Source organism: Triturus cristatus, chromosome 3_2 (genome assembly GCF_964204655.1).
Source record: "Triturus cristatus chromosome 3_2, aTriCri1.1, whole genome shotgun sequence".
In the NCBI taxonomy this organism is placed as follows: Eukaryota; Metazoa; Chordata; class Amphibia; order Caudata; family Salamandridae; genus Triturus; species Triturus cristatus.
In genome coordinates, this window is record NC_140584.1 from 782,433,071 (window position 1) to 782,446,168 (window position 13,098).

General features: G+C 45.1%; 1 protein-coding gene across 1 annotated transcript; it reads right to left on the reverse strand.

The window, feature by feature from the left end:
- Positions 1-6,117: 6,117 nt before the first annotated feature.
- LOC146858124 (gamma-crystallin-1-like) lies at positions 6,118-10,942 on the reverse strand. The gene is made up of 3 exons (XM_085648870.1): positions 10,881-10,942; positions 8,640-8,882; positions 6,118-6,453 (listed from the first exon to the last, which is right to left on the reverse strand). The coding sequence occupies exons 1-3, from the start codon at positions 10,920-10,922 to the stop codon at positions 6,181-6,183; spliced, it is 558 nt and encodes a 185-aa protein (XP_085504996.1). The 5' UTR covers positions 10,923-10,942; the 3' UTR covers positions 6,118-6,180.
- Positions 10,943-13,098: the final 2,156 nt, after the last annotated feature.

Sequence of the window (13,098 nt, forward strand, 5' to 3'; positions counted from 1 at the left end):
GCACACACCGTGCACTTTATTAGGGACTTACCAGTAACTCAAATATGCCAATCATGGATAACCAATCATTGTCACAATTTATACAGAGAGTGTTAGAAATGGGATTTCTGGCTGGCTAAGGCGTGCGCCTAAGCCAGGCAGAAACCACCACTCTAGTCAGGGCAAGGAAGTTACACGCCAAAGATAACCCCTGCTCACCCCCTTGGTAGCTTGGCACGAGCAGTCAGGCTTATCCCGGAGGCTATGTGTAAAGCGGTTACGCACGCACACAGCAACAACACCCCAGGCACACCACAAAAGGAACTCCACACAAGGTTATATATAAAAAAAATAGCCTTTGTATTATAATAACACCTTAGATCATAATCACACAATACTCTGTGCCAACTGGCACTGGATAGTATCTACAGGGGACTATTTACACAAGACAGTGCCAATTGGGCCGCTGTCAGGACAGTCACAAAGTGGGATTAGCAAATGTAGAACATACACTACCTGCAGCATAAATTATAGATGTAGAACACAACCAGTAACTACTGGAAAAAGTTAGGAACACACTACGCAATCATAATCACATTAGGCCTAGAACACAGTATGCAATCACTGTAGGCATAAACATCTGAGATCTAAAAACCATTAGCATAATGCATTACACACTTAGCATCACAAGCATAAGTACATTAGGTAATACCTGAAAGCATGAGCACCAGTCGATATAAGACATATAATCAATGTGGAACACTACCGGCGATTACTGGCGGACACTGGACTCAGTAGTAGAACCTGCCACAAAAAACATATTAGGCCATCAGCCTTACTTCAGGCGCAAACCACCTTATGCGGCACTTTAGAACTCTGCGCCCTATGTCCAGTAGAGTCAGGGCGTAAGCTGCCAAGGCAGCAAAAGTACGCAAAGTACTGGCCTAAACATGACAGCTGACCACTAATTGCTGGGCAGCTGTGAAGGCCAAAATGTGGGCACTGGCACTCCCTGTGTCAACTCTGTCCCTCTCAGGGATTCCTAAATCAATCTGCGCCAACCGTGGCCGCTGCCCTCTATCAGGTGGGGCAGCGGGGAAGATGGCCTGAGCCCTGCTCTGGGGTTCCTGAACAATAATCTTTGCCCTCTTGGTGCAGCTGCCCTCTGCGAGTGGGGCAACTGGGAGAAATGGGGCCTTGGCACCTCAATGCCCTCACGTTGGAGCACACAGGCTCTAAAACAAATATGCCCCCAAGAACAGAGAGAACGGGCACAGGTAGGTGGGGCCCTCCCTCTGGGGCTCCTTGAACAAGACTCAAGCCCCACGGTGGAGCGGCTCGCCCTCCTGCGAGTCCGCTCAGCAGCTGTGCCCCCAAAGAAGTAAGTACTGGCAGGAGGGGTGCGGGCACCGGCAATGTGCCCCAACACACCCCCCAATCCTGTTGCCAACGAGTCCCACTCACCGGGCTGTCTGGTGACGCTCCTCTGGTCTCCAGGCGTTGCCACGTGGGACTCTCCTCAATGCGGGGGACGCCTCCTCCGGTGCAGGTGCGGGGCTCTCCCTCATGGCACGGGAGCCCCGCCAGTCACTGCTGCACTCCTCCGCTCCGTCGGCCACTGTCCAGTGCGGGGTGGGCTCCCGCCTGGACTCTTCTTCTGGCTCACTTCTCCTTGGTGCACTGGAGCACAGAGTGGGCTCCCGTCGGCTTCCGGCTTGTTCTCTGGGGATTCCGTGGGCGCGGGGCTTCCCTCGGGACAGCGGAAGTCCCGCCCCACGTCAGGCAACACGCGGCCTGACTTCCAGTCTTGGCACCACTGCGGTGCTCCTTCCTCCGCAAAAGCGGCGATGCGGGGTGGGCACCCGCCAATAATGACATTTCAAAGTGCGGCAAATGAGGGGTAGGCTCCCTCTTCCTTAAGTATACAAAGCGGGGTAGGCACCCGCTACGAAGGCACCGATGCGGGGTGGGCTCCAGCTCGGTTTTCACGCAGTAATCAGCGGGGTGGGCTCCCGCTCGAGAAGGGCACAGATGCAGGGGGATCCCCACGCCGGGGTTTCCTTCCCTAAAATTATCGCAGCTCTGTGCTGCAGTAAAAGTCAGAAGCGCTGCTCCTCTTGGACAGAAGCTAGAGCGCTCCCCAGGCAATGAAGGTATAGTGCTTCCCGGGTGCTTGAAGTCCCAAAATCCAGGGAAAAAGAATGGAGCGCTCTGGCCAGCAATAGAGAGCAATGCGCTCCTCCCAAGAAAGGCAAAGTTCAGGGGGGCACAAGGCTGGGCTCAGGCAGGCCAGCACACAGGGCCCTCCAGCAGGGAGGCAGTCCCTTGTGGCGGTTCCTCCTGGAACCCAGCAGCAGCATCCCCCAGCGTCAGGACAAGCACACAGAGAACACCATCATGGGGTCACAGCCCCTTCTTTTATACACACTTATCCTTTGTTCCCCCAGCACAGGGCTGGGGGAAAACCAGATGCAACTGGTTTGGGGGAGCTTTGGAGCACTTTGTTTTGCTCAGCCCCTCTACCTATTCACAGGATAGGCTAGGGACATCAGACGCACCACAGGAGGTGGAGCCAGCATTGTGTAGGTAAGGCACAGCCCTATTCAGGTCCCAGGTGCAACACCTCCCTCCCATCTGCATGCAGATCTCTCTATTCACCACTGGGCTGACTCACCCTGACTCCTGGAATTCCCCACACCATCCAGCACCTGTCAATCACAAGCCGAACATGCACTTCACATCAGGCAGGCAGACACACAGCACACAGAAGTGCCAACTTCTAGAAGTAAAAACCAAAGGAAATGATGGACGGAGTGTTGAACACTGCAAGCACTCACCCCCAGTCAACTGATCTGGGTTTAATCCATCACCGTTCTTTAGCCCACTCTGCCACCCCAGTTCAGACATGGCCATATGCAAATCAGTCTGACCCTGTGCCTCATGGGACAGTCCAGCCCGAACTGCCAAGCCATGTCTTCCCTGGACCGGAAACAAGCTTCCTAGGACCGGTTTCTGGCATTTCAGCCGTCTTCAGCCAGGCTTGCTTGAATCCAGTGGCAAAGTGAGCAAGGGACTCACGTCTGAGCATACCCTGCCAACTTATGGCCAGAAACCGGTCCTAGGAAGCTTGTTTCCGGTCCAGGGAAGGCATGGCTTGGCAGTTCGGGCTGGACTGTTCCCATGAGGCACAGGGTCAGACTGATTTGCATATGGCCATGTCTGAACTGGGGTGGCAGAGTGGGCTAAAGAACGGTGATGGATCAAACCCAGATCTGTTGACTGGGTGTGAGTGTTTGATTGGTTCTGATGCTCCGTCCATCACCACCCTCTTTTGTACAGCTTCTAGAAGTGGCACTTCTCCTATAGTTATAATAAATCCGCGCACATCATTGCGCAGCATTTATTCTTATGAGTTCGCACATACTAAACTTGACCCTGTACTCCTCTCACATCAGGAATTACCATGGACACACATATCCACCATGCATTCCTATGGGAGGGCAGGCCAGTCTCACTAAATGTAACACAAAGCGCACGTACTTTACACTGGGACACAGTGCTAAAGTGCCTAGAGGCCTAAAACCACTAACACTACATAGGGACCAAGGCTAGGATAAATGCAAAAAGTTTAGGGGTGAACCTGCCAAAAGGGCCAGGTCCAACAGAGAGCATATGCACTTTAGCACTGGTCAGCAGAGGTAAAGTACCCAGAATACTATAGCAAACAAAAGCAGGGTCTGAAAAATAGGAGGCAAAAGGTTGGGGATAAACCTGTCAAAGGGGCCAGGTCTAACACCCAGTTGTGCCTTTGAAGTGGGGGAGACTTCAAAGAGAGGGCTTTAAAGTGCACAGTGTCCCTGCCCTTCCTCTGCTGGCTCCAGACTCACTATTGGAGGGTGTGCAGCCATTTGTGTGTGGACAGGACACAGCCTGTTCAGGTGTAATTGAGGCAGTTCTCCGCTCCCCCCCTCCCATCAAGCCAGCTAATGGCCCATTAAGTTCTGTCAAGTCACACCTTAGCTCCCATTTTGTGTGGCTGCCTAGTGGGAATGCACAAAGCCCAGCTGGTACCCACCCCAGACATGAATTTAGAGACAGGCAGCAGGCACCAAATGGCCAAAGTAAGAAAATACTGACTTTCTAAAAATTGCATTTTCAGAATTAAAGTTTTTAAATCTAACTTCACCATAAGTTGTGATTTTGAATTGTGATCCCAGTGACACCAAACATGGGGGGGTCTAATCTATTCACAATTAGAAATTACACTTATAAAATGTAATATGGTAATCCCAATGTTATCCTATGGGAGAGATAGGCCTTGCAGTAGTAAAAAAAACGAATTTAGGAGTTTTTGACTACCAGGACATGTAAAACTTAAAAGTACATGTCCTACTTTTTACATGCACTGCACCCTGCCCTGGAGCTGTCCAGGGCCTACCTTAGGGGTGACTTGTTTACATTAAAAAGGAATGTTTGGGTCTGGCAAGAGGGATAACTTGCCAGGACAACATGGCAGTTTAAAACTGCATACGCGGCTCTGCAGTGGCAGGCCTGAGACATGTTTAAAAAAATGCTACTTCAGTGGGTGGCACAATCAGTGCTGCAGGCTCACTATTAGCATTTAATTTACAGGCCCTGGGCACATGTATTACACTTTATTAAGGACTTATAATTACATTAAATGCGCCAATTGTGGATAAACCAATGTTAGCAAATGTTACATGTTTTAAGCAGAGAGCAATTGCACTTTGGCACTGGCTGGCAGTGGTAAAGATCCCACTGTCCTAAAGCCAACAAAAACAAATTCAGCAAAAGAGGGGAAGAGGAAGGCTAAATGGTTGGGGGAGACCCTGCAGAAAGGGCCATTTACAACAGTAGCCCTATCTCAAACTGTCAAGTCAGAATAAGCATTCTACTCTATTGTGCAAAAATGGAGCAAATACATTTTTCTGCTTCTTTATTAAGGAAAAGCACAATCAGATTTTGAATCCAACCTGCTTCCATCTGTCACTGCAGTACAGTAGAGGAAATTGTATTTTCCATTCCTAATTATGTTAGCATATTTGAAATATTGCAGCATCTAAATATTGGTTGTATATTTTCGGATCACATTAATTTACAATCCCTTTTAAGTGTAAACTGCATCTGGTGTCGGATTAACTGAGAGAACGATGGATCAGAAACAATAATGAAAAGTCAGTGCTCAAAGTGTGGTTTTGACTTTCCCATGTTGGCCTCTTTTTGTGATGCCTCATTTCCCACACATTCAGTTTTTATACAGTCATTCTCACTGACAAAAGGAAGCATATCTACTGAAAAATGTCCTTCCTTCCTGAGCTCTATCCCTTTTTCAAATGTGTTACCTTCCTTGTCACCATCATTCTGTCTATTCCCATCTTCCCTTTCCCTCCATTTTTCCACCTTTCTGTACTTTTTCCCATCATTTAGTTACTCATCCTTCCACCCATCTATACACCTTTCCATCCATCTTTCTTTCTGTCTTTTTCATCCATCCTTACTTATCTCCATCCTTCTTTGTCTTTTCCTGCCTTCCTTTTTCATCCATCATCCATCCTTCTAGCTATCTACCCATCCACCCATTTATCCCTATTCTATTTCTTTGTTCCTTCCATGTTACTGAGTTTTCTTTCCATCCACCCTACTCTCCAGTCATCCATCTCTCCATTCACTCATCATCCTTCCTTCCCACCATCTATCCCTCCATCCATCTCGATTTAACTGTGCATCTATCCATCTCTCCATCCCCTCGCTATCAAAACCTCCATCCAACTCTCCATCCAAATGCCTCTGCTTCCATCCATCCTCTCTCCATCCTACTCTACATCTCTCCAACCTCCCTCCTTCGACTGCAAGAGGTTGTTTGTATAGTTTCATGGAGGTCAGAGTCTTGAATCTAAGTTAAAGAAGCCATAAATGAGAACTTAGGTGTTTCATGTTACACAGAATTACCCTGAGGCAATGCTCCCTGCTCTAGCTGCTTAAGTGGGGGGTTAATGACACCCCTAAATGGAGATTCTCAATTACTTCACCTAATCATTGTCTGATATAAGAATAAACATAAATATATATTTTAAAATATTTCAAGAACCATACTTTTTTAAACATAAAAAAGACCACTTTTTTATTAAAATATTTTATTAATTATTTCTCAATGAAATTACAACAGAGGCTTTTAGCAGTTTAGACATAATCTGCTTTTCTGAAAGAGCCAACCCTGGGGCTCATGGCTCCCCAGTCGCTGTACCTCCTGTACTCCCCGGGTCTCAGGTAGTACTGTCGTCCTCTGTAGTTGGGCTCGTCATAGAAAATCCAGTGCCCATCTTGCACATTGCAGGAGTGGATGTCATTGAAGTTGAACTGCTCATAAACATTTGGGCAGTCATCTGTGAAGTCCATCATCTGACCCCCAAAGTTGTCTCTCTCGTAAAGTCTGATTTTGAATAAACCCCGATACTGTGGAACGAAATAGAACAAGAAAATACCTTTTAAATCTATTGCTGGGTTTGGAAACTATCATGATATTAATTTCATCAGCTTATTTCTTCCGGTGTCCTATTTTAATGTCTCTGTTATTGCCATCCCCATTCCTTCCCAATTGCCCTACTGTATCTTCTCGTCTAAACGCCTTTGAAGGTCACATGTGGCGTCTGTCAAGCCCCTACTACTACCATTGGGGACATTGGTGAACAGAAATGGATGACAAACATACTCACCGAAGACTTAAAATTGAAAACACATACTGAAAATAAATGAGTTTTAATAACTGGTATGGAAAAGTCGAAAACAGTTCTGAAGCAAGGACAGTATGTCCTTATCTTCCATATTTAATGGACACATTCTGATAAGCGAATGTTGTAATGTGCGCCTCGCTTAATCTACACAGAACCCAGATGAGTTTAGCTATCAGTCAGTGAGTTTAGGAATCAGTCGCTCCTCCACACGATTGATAAGGTGATGTTGAGGGACATGGATCTATTGCAAGCACTATATATGGAATTGAATTCAAGCATGCAATAAGAAATGACACAAGACTATATGTCTAGATAAGAATGTAAGTAGAGAGGAGAATAATGCGGAACGTGATTAATGGCACCCTATCATCTGATAGCCCCCATTGGCCAGATGCACTTATGGAATGGACTCATGACTCAGAAACATGTCACGGATACTTTGAATGAAACTGTGAAAAGCCATCAAATGTAGTTGTTTATCAACAAGTTAAATAGCATACTATAGGTATATGAATTCATCACTAACAGTTTTGATTGATGAAAAACATAATAAATATAAGGACAAGGAGAAGCACACTGACAAAGGCCGTGAGCGGTCTGAGGTTGGTCTTCTGTGGGGGTATGGGGTGGGTTGGGTGCAGGGTCGAGCCTCAGGCTAGGTTCTGCAATCAAATCCATGGTTGATGGGGGGGTGCCCATGGGGGTTTGGCACAGGTCCTGGCTGTAGACTGGCTCTGTGTGCAACCTAACACTGTAAACAGCTGAAGGGAGTTGGGTGCCTGCAGAGGGGTTGGGTGCAGGGCCTAAAAAGCCGCGCACTGGCAGTGAGTTGGTCACCCACTGAGGAATTGGGCACAGGGCCTGGAGGGGAGGGGTCTGGGCACCTGCAGAGGGGTTGGGGGCAAGACCCAGCAGTGTGCAGCCGGGAGTTGCCCGTCCTCTGGGGATCTGGTGCATTCCAGGCCCTGCTGCCACCCCCACTGTATATAGCCTTTGGCTGTGCATGGTGGGGAGTGGCCATCTGCAGGAGGTTGGGTCAGGGCCTGGTAGTTTCTATTCATCTGCAAGTCCACAAGCGGGAAGGGTATATCAATTTAAATTGTGGACGGTTCACACAAAACAAAACCACTTATATTTTGGTTCATTCCAATGCAAAAACAATTTATAATTTTTTATTGTTATGCAAGCGTCAGCAGGAGAATACAAAGATTATCATCTGAGATTTCATGCATTAAGTAATTTATCATTTTCAATCACAAATGTGCAGGAATAAATTGCTCATTATTCTGGTATTTTAGATGATGTAATTGTGTGCACTATGTGAACTACATATCAAATGGATGCCCTCTTTGCTACAGAGTACTTTAGGATAACTGTGCTTGGTTCACCTGTGGGGCAGGTGGAATCCCAAATAGATTGATTAGGTGCACAATTTTGCAGGTTAAGGTATCACATGAATTGCATGCACCTTAGTAACAAGCCCTTGACACACATTCCCTCAATGTGCACTGGAGTGTGCTTGTGCCTTTGGAAAATATCTTTGCCTCTCGATTATTCTCTGTTCGGAAATTCTCATTTAATTTCATTTAGAAATTTGGTGCGGTTTTTGGATATCGCACTCACTAGGGAAGATTGGGCAAGTAAGGTCTATGAGACCACTTTAATCCTGATAAAGGAACAAGTACAACATGGTTTTGCTATGTGTTTTGTGCTGGGCAGTTAATAAAGTAGTGCCCTACCATTCAAGATAAAATGTATATGATCACAGCTCAGTGCTTCCGCTCAAAATAGAATCTACCAGTACCATTTGAGCAAACATTACTGCATAAGAAAATCATTTTCTTGATATTGATGGGACACACAATCATGAAATAGTAAATCATATAATGGCATAAAATCTAAACCTACTTCTGGGATCATCCGGGTAGACCTGATGGAGTCATTGTAGCCATTCCACCGCTGGTAATCGGGGTACTCGCCCTTTTTTAGGTGGTATTGATGCCCCTTGTAGTTGGGGTGCTCATAGAGCATCCAGCACCCATTTTGTACTTTGATGGAGTTACAGCGGCTGAAGTAGGAGTGCAGGTCAGCACAGTCAGAGCTGCACTCATAGCAGCGTCCACCAAAGTTACGGTCCTCGTAGAAGATGATCTGCAGGAGAAATTGATAGTAGGGTTTGGAACCTTAGTTGCATCACAGATCGCTCTGTTCATCAGGCTAGAGTGTTGTTCACAGTCAGAAAATTGGAATGGTATTTGCTGGTTCTGATCCAAGTTTTCACCATGAAATTAAGTTCATATTGCACATGTCCGCCTCACTAGTTTTTAAATGATATATTACTTGAAGCTCCATAAGTTAAGTGGCGATAGACCCAGCTTATACATTGCAACTACTTCAAAGTGACCGAGCACCACCACAATCCGCAAGAGTGTCTGTAGAATGCTTTTACAGGGATCAGAGTTCTGAGTTGTGTGATAATTATCACAAGACTCCTGTTTTCCTCTGACACATTTCAGCAGGTCCAACCTGACAAAATATACTGGATGAAAAGGCTGAGAGAAAAGGCAAAACAGGAGTTGTTTGGTGCTTTAAATACCGATTCTGTGAGTGAAAACCTGGATTAGGAGGTATTGCACCCAGTAAATTCCTCACCCAGGGAAATAGGATATATGGGGGGTGGTAAATCCCATAACTCTATACAGCCCCCTGGTAATCAGGGACATAACATGTTTTCCTTGGCACTTCTGCGAAAATGCCCTCTGCAGTAATAAGAAGTAGCTGCTATGATTCTGCTGTCAATTTCCTTAAACCATGTCTCTCTTTTGTGCACTGATTTTATCATTAGCAGAAGCTAACATGGACAAGTAGTAAAAGAAACCACTAGACCCATCTATGTACCTCACCAACCCAGTAGTTCAAAACTCTTGTCCAATGTGGCGTGGAATTCAATAAACTATAGAGATTGTCCAGCAGTCCATGCGAATTGACTCTCCTGCAGAACCAAAGCCCGTGACAACTCCACTGTACCTGACACATGCATGAGTCCAGGGAGAAGCAACAACCTTCTTCAGTCATTCCTGTACGCGTTTAATTTGTACCCTGAAAGATCCGGCTCACAAGCAGTTAAAAGCCCCAGTTTAGCACGTGCTTCCTGTGAACAGCAACAGTATTAGAAATGTAACTCCCTTACCCTGACTAGAGTGGTGGGTTCTGCATGGCTTAGATGCATACCCTTGCCAACCAGAAACCCCATTTCTAACAAACAGTGACTACCTCCTATTTAGAAAGGAACTCCAGAAAAGCCCTTTCTGAACCTTAGTATTTCATCACTGTTTCAAGCCCGAAAGCACCTTGAGATGTTTGCCTTTTACCCTCATCTATCCATTTGTGTTCTTGTTCTTACATTCTTTCATGTATTATCTGTTTCATCTGTGCGTTCATTCACTCAACCATTTTGACGTTTACATTGAATAATTCACGATTTTTTCGTATTAAGGTATCTTCGTCTAGGTCAATCTAAAAATGATGTTCACATGACTTTTTTTTTGTTTTATCCCTTTGCTAACACACATATGAAAAATCGATATGTGTCATATGACGGTTCTAAACCAGCTGTATGCTATTTAGCTTATTCCATCATCAATCTTTTTTTCCAATCACTATGTTGTGCTTTTTTCGATAAACACAAAATCTGAACATTATACAAGACTCTATTTACAGGTGGACAATCAGAAAAATATGTCCCAATCAGTTTAACTCATATTTCCTTTTCAGGGCATTATGAATTTAACAATTTTGCTAATTTCTAACTGCATTTTACAATATATCCTTTTAGTGGATTAGGCGACAATATGTTTACCCCATATTTCAATTTGCCGCTGTTGGTCTCAAAACCAAATTACGTTTTTTGTAATTTTTGGTAAATTAAATTAAGTTTCCATGGTCACAGATTGCTCCGGGAGCGGTGCTGTTTTTTATACATAAACTCCCTTTTTAATGCTTATTTTTTATTAGCCACAATATGTAGAAAATAAATGCAACTTGGCTCATGTGCTTTATAATCAGGTTTCCCCCTGTACACGTTTCCCCTTATACTGAATTCCCCTTAAATGCACACACACACACACACACACACAACCTCAGGCTTACCTTTCCCATGTTGGCTGTTGGATGTGGTACCTGTCTGCCCATAGTCCAAGCCTTTATATACACCCACACTCACACCAGGAATGCAAGCTCGACAGGGTTTGCATTTCTGCCCACTACGGAGAATGCCGCCCCTATTCATCCTGCATTGTGCTGGGGATGTTTGTACTTTGCATGTGTTGCTTTTGTTTGTGTTCATAATGGGGGTGGGGATGATGGTTCAATGACATTGTCAGACGAAACCTGCACTCCAGAACAGGGGCCTAACAGGAGTGCTAGTGTGCATTATTTGCTGACAACATTTGTGTCAGCTTTGGACTTAGCCATTAATGCACGGGTAGCAGGTAACACAGTGGTGGCGCTTTCGTGCAACACGGTAGTTTCTTTTCCCTCACGTACGGTTTTTGACTTGCCTTGTACCAGAAGAAAAGTGGAGCCGTGTTCTAGCCACTTTTGGAAGTATGAGATTGGATTTCCACTTAGTAAAAGTGAAATTATATCAGTAGAATTTCATTACTCCTTTACCCATGTGTAATTTGTTTAAAAATTAGCTAATATTGCCTGAAAGTGTACAGTCCGGTTTCATTTGGAGGACAACGTGTCTAGGCAGCAAATCCGTGAATGTTTTTGTCCAGCATCAAAGCAAAACTCAGTGCATGATGTCTCTTTACGGTACCACTTACAAATCACTGCGGGGAGCCTATTTTAGTTCACGATGATGTTTATTCTTAATACTATAGTTTATGTCATTGCTGGAACGTGCTATAAACCTAGTTGCATTTAATTAAGGAATTGAGAACATATTATAATCAGTAAATTACAGGATATTTTAACTAGCACATAAGCTAAACTTTACTCAGGTAATTATAATTTGAAGTGCAAACGCTGATAATAGTTTAGGCAGCCGTTCCTGACCCCATCCACTCTCGCTCATTGATGATCGATCAAAGATAGTTTTTCGGGCGGGTTCTTGAATGTGGCTGAATCAACTTAAATTCTTGATGGGATCAACCGGGGCATAGAGGGAATCCAGAACCTCTGGTTGGGGCGGGCACTGCTGAAGGATGTGCGAGAAAGCTTCTTTGAATAGGTTTCATGCCAAATTAGATTGATTTCTATGATATTCCTGTCATATGATATGGGGACTGAGACCTCCAGAGATGAGCTCCTGCAGCAGAATAATTTTACACTATGAGACCCTCAGTTTCAACTGGCCGGCATTATGCCATCCTCCGAAGGGGATCTAAGGCTGCGATTCAGTCTATGTCTTAGGAGTAGCACAGATATCCTGGTCAGCATCCCCTGGGCTTTAAATAGATGTAGAGAGTTTTTAACTTTATTTTTTAACTTTATTCTGTGTATGGAATGGAAGCCAGAGCAGTTTTTTAGGGCTGATGTGATGTGAGATGATTTCCCTGCATTGAGACAAGGTCCGACTGCTTGGTTTTGCAGTCTGTGCAGATTCAAAATAATTTTTCAGCGTTACAGCATATACCTCACTTCAATTCAGAGAGTAAGATAAAAAGTGATCTTTTGGTTACTGCTGAACTGATCCGAATCAAATCATTGGGAGGGCATGCTGCCATTGTAGGCTCTCCACTCTGAAGATTTAGGGCCTGATTTAGATCTTTGAGGATGGGTTACTCCATCGCAACGGTGGCGGATATCCCGCCGCCAAAATATAAATCCCATAGAAGATAATGGAATTTAAATTTCTGCGGACGGGATATCCGTCACTGTTGTGAGAGAGTAACCTGTCCGCCAAGATCTAAATCAGGCCCTTAGTTTTTTATCAATTCAGGAAGAGATAGGCCTCTTGTGTCGACTGATAAATGTGTTTTAGGTAGGTAAATGGTAGCTTCAAAGATGTCAGATTGTGGTAAGCAAGACAATACCAAAATGCCACTCATAAAAATTAGGACCAGTCAAGAGTGGATCCAAAGAACTGCAGCAGGCTTAGGGTTGGTTTTGACAGCAACACCTCTGTTAGAAATGGGGGTCTGTAGTTGGCAGGGGTAGGTACCTTTGTCCAAATAGGGACCCTTGCTTCTAGTTCCTGAGACCCAGGGGTGGCGATGCAACAGTTCTGATGCATGCAGGAGAAGTGATGCATCGAATCCAGTCTGTAGGGGGAAGTGATGCGTCGACTCCAAGACAATTCTGGTCCGCAGGTGATGTGTCGGGAAAACTTGCTGCACAGGTGCGATGCATGGAAATCTAG

Coding starts and splice junctions, on each gene's coding strand:
- LOC146858124 (XM_085648870.1), bottom strand. CDS start 10,922: ATGGGCAGACAGGTACCACATCCAACAGCCAACATGGGAAAG. Junction 8,883..10,880: donor CAACAGCCAACATGGGAAAG/GTAAGCCTGAGG, acceptor TTTCTCCTGCAG/ATCATCTTCTACGAGGACCG. Junction 6,454..8,639: donor CTACCCGGATGATCCCAGAA/GTAGGTTTAGAT, acceptor TTCGTTCCACAG/TATCGGGGTTTATTCAAAAT.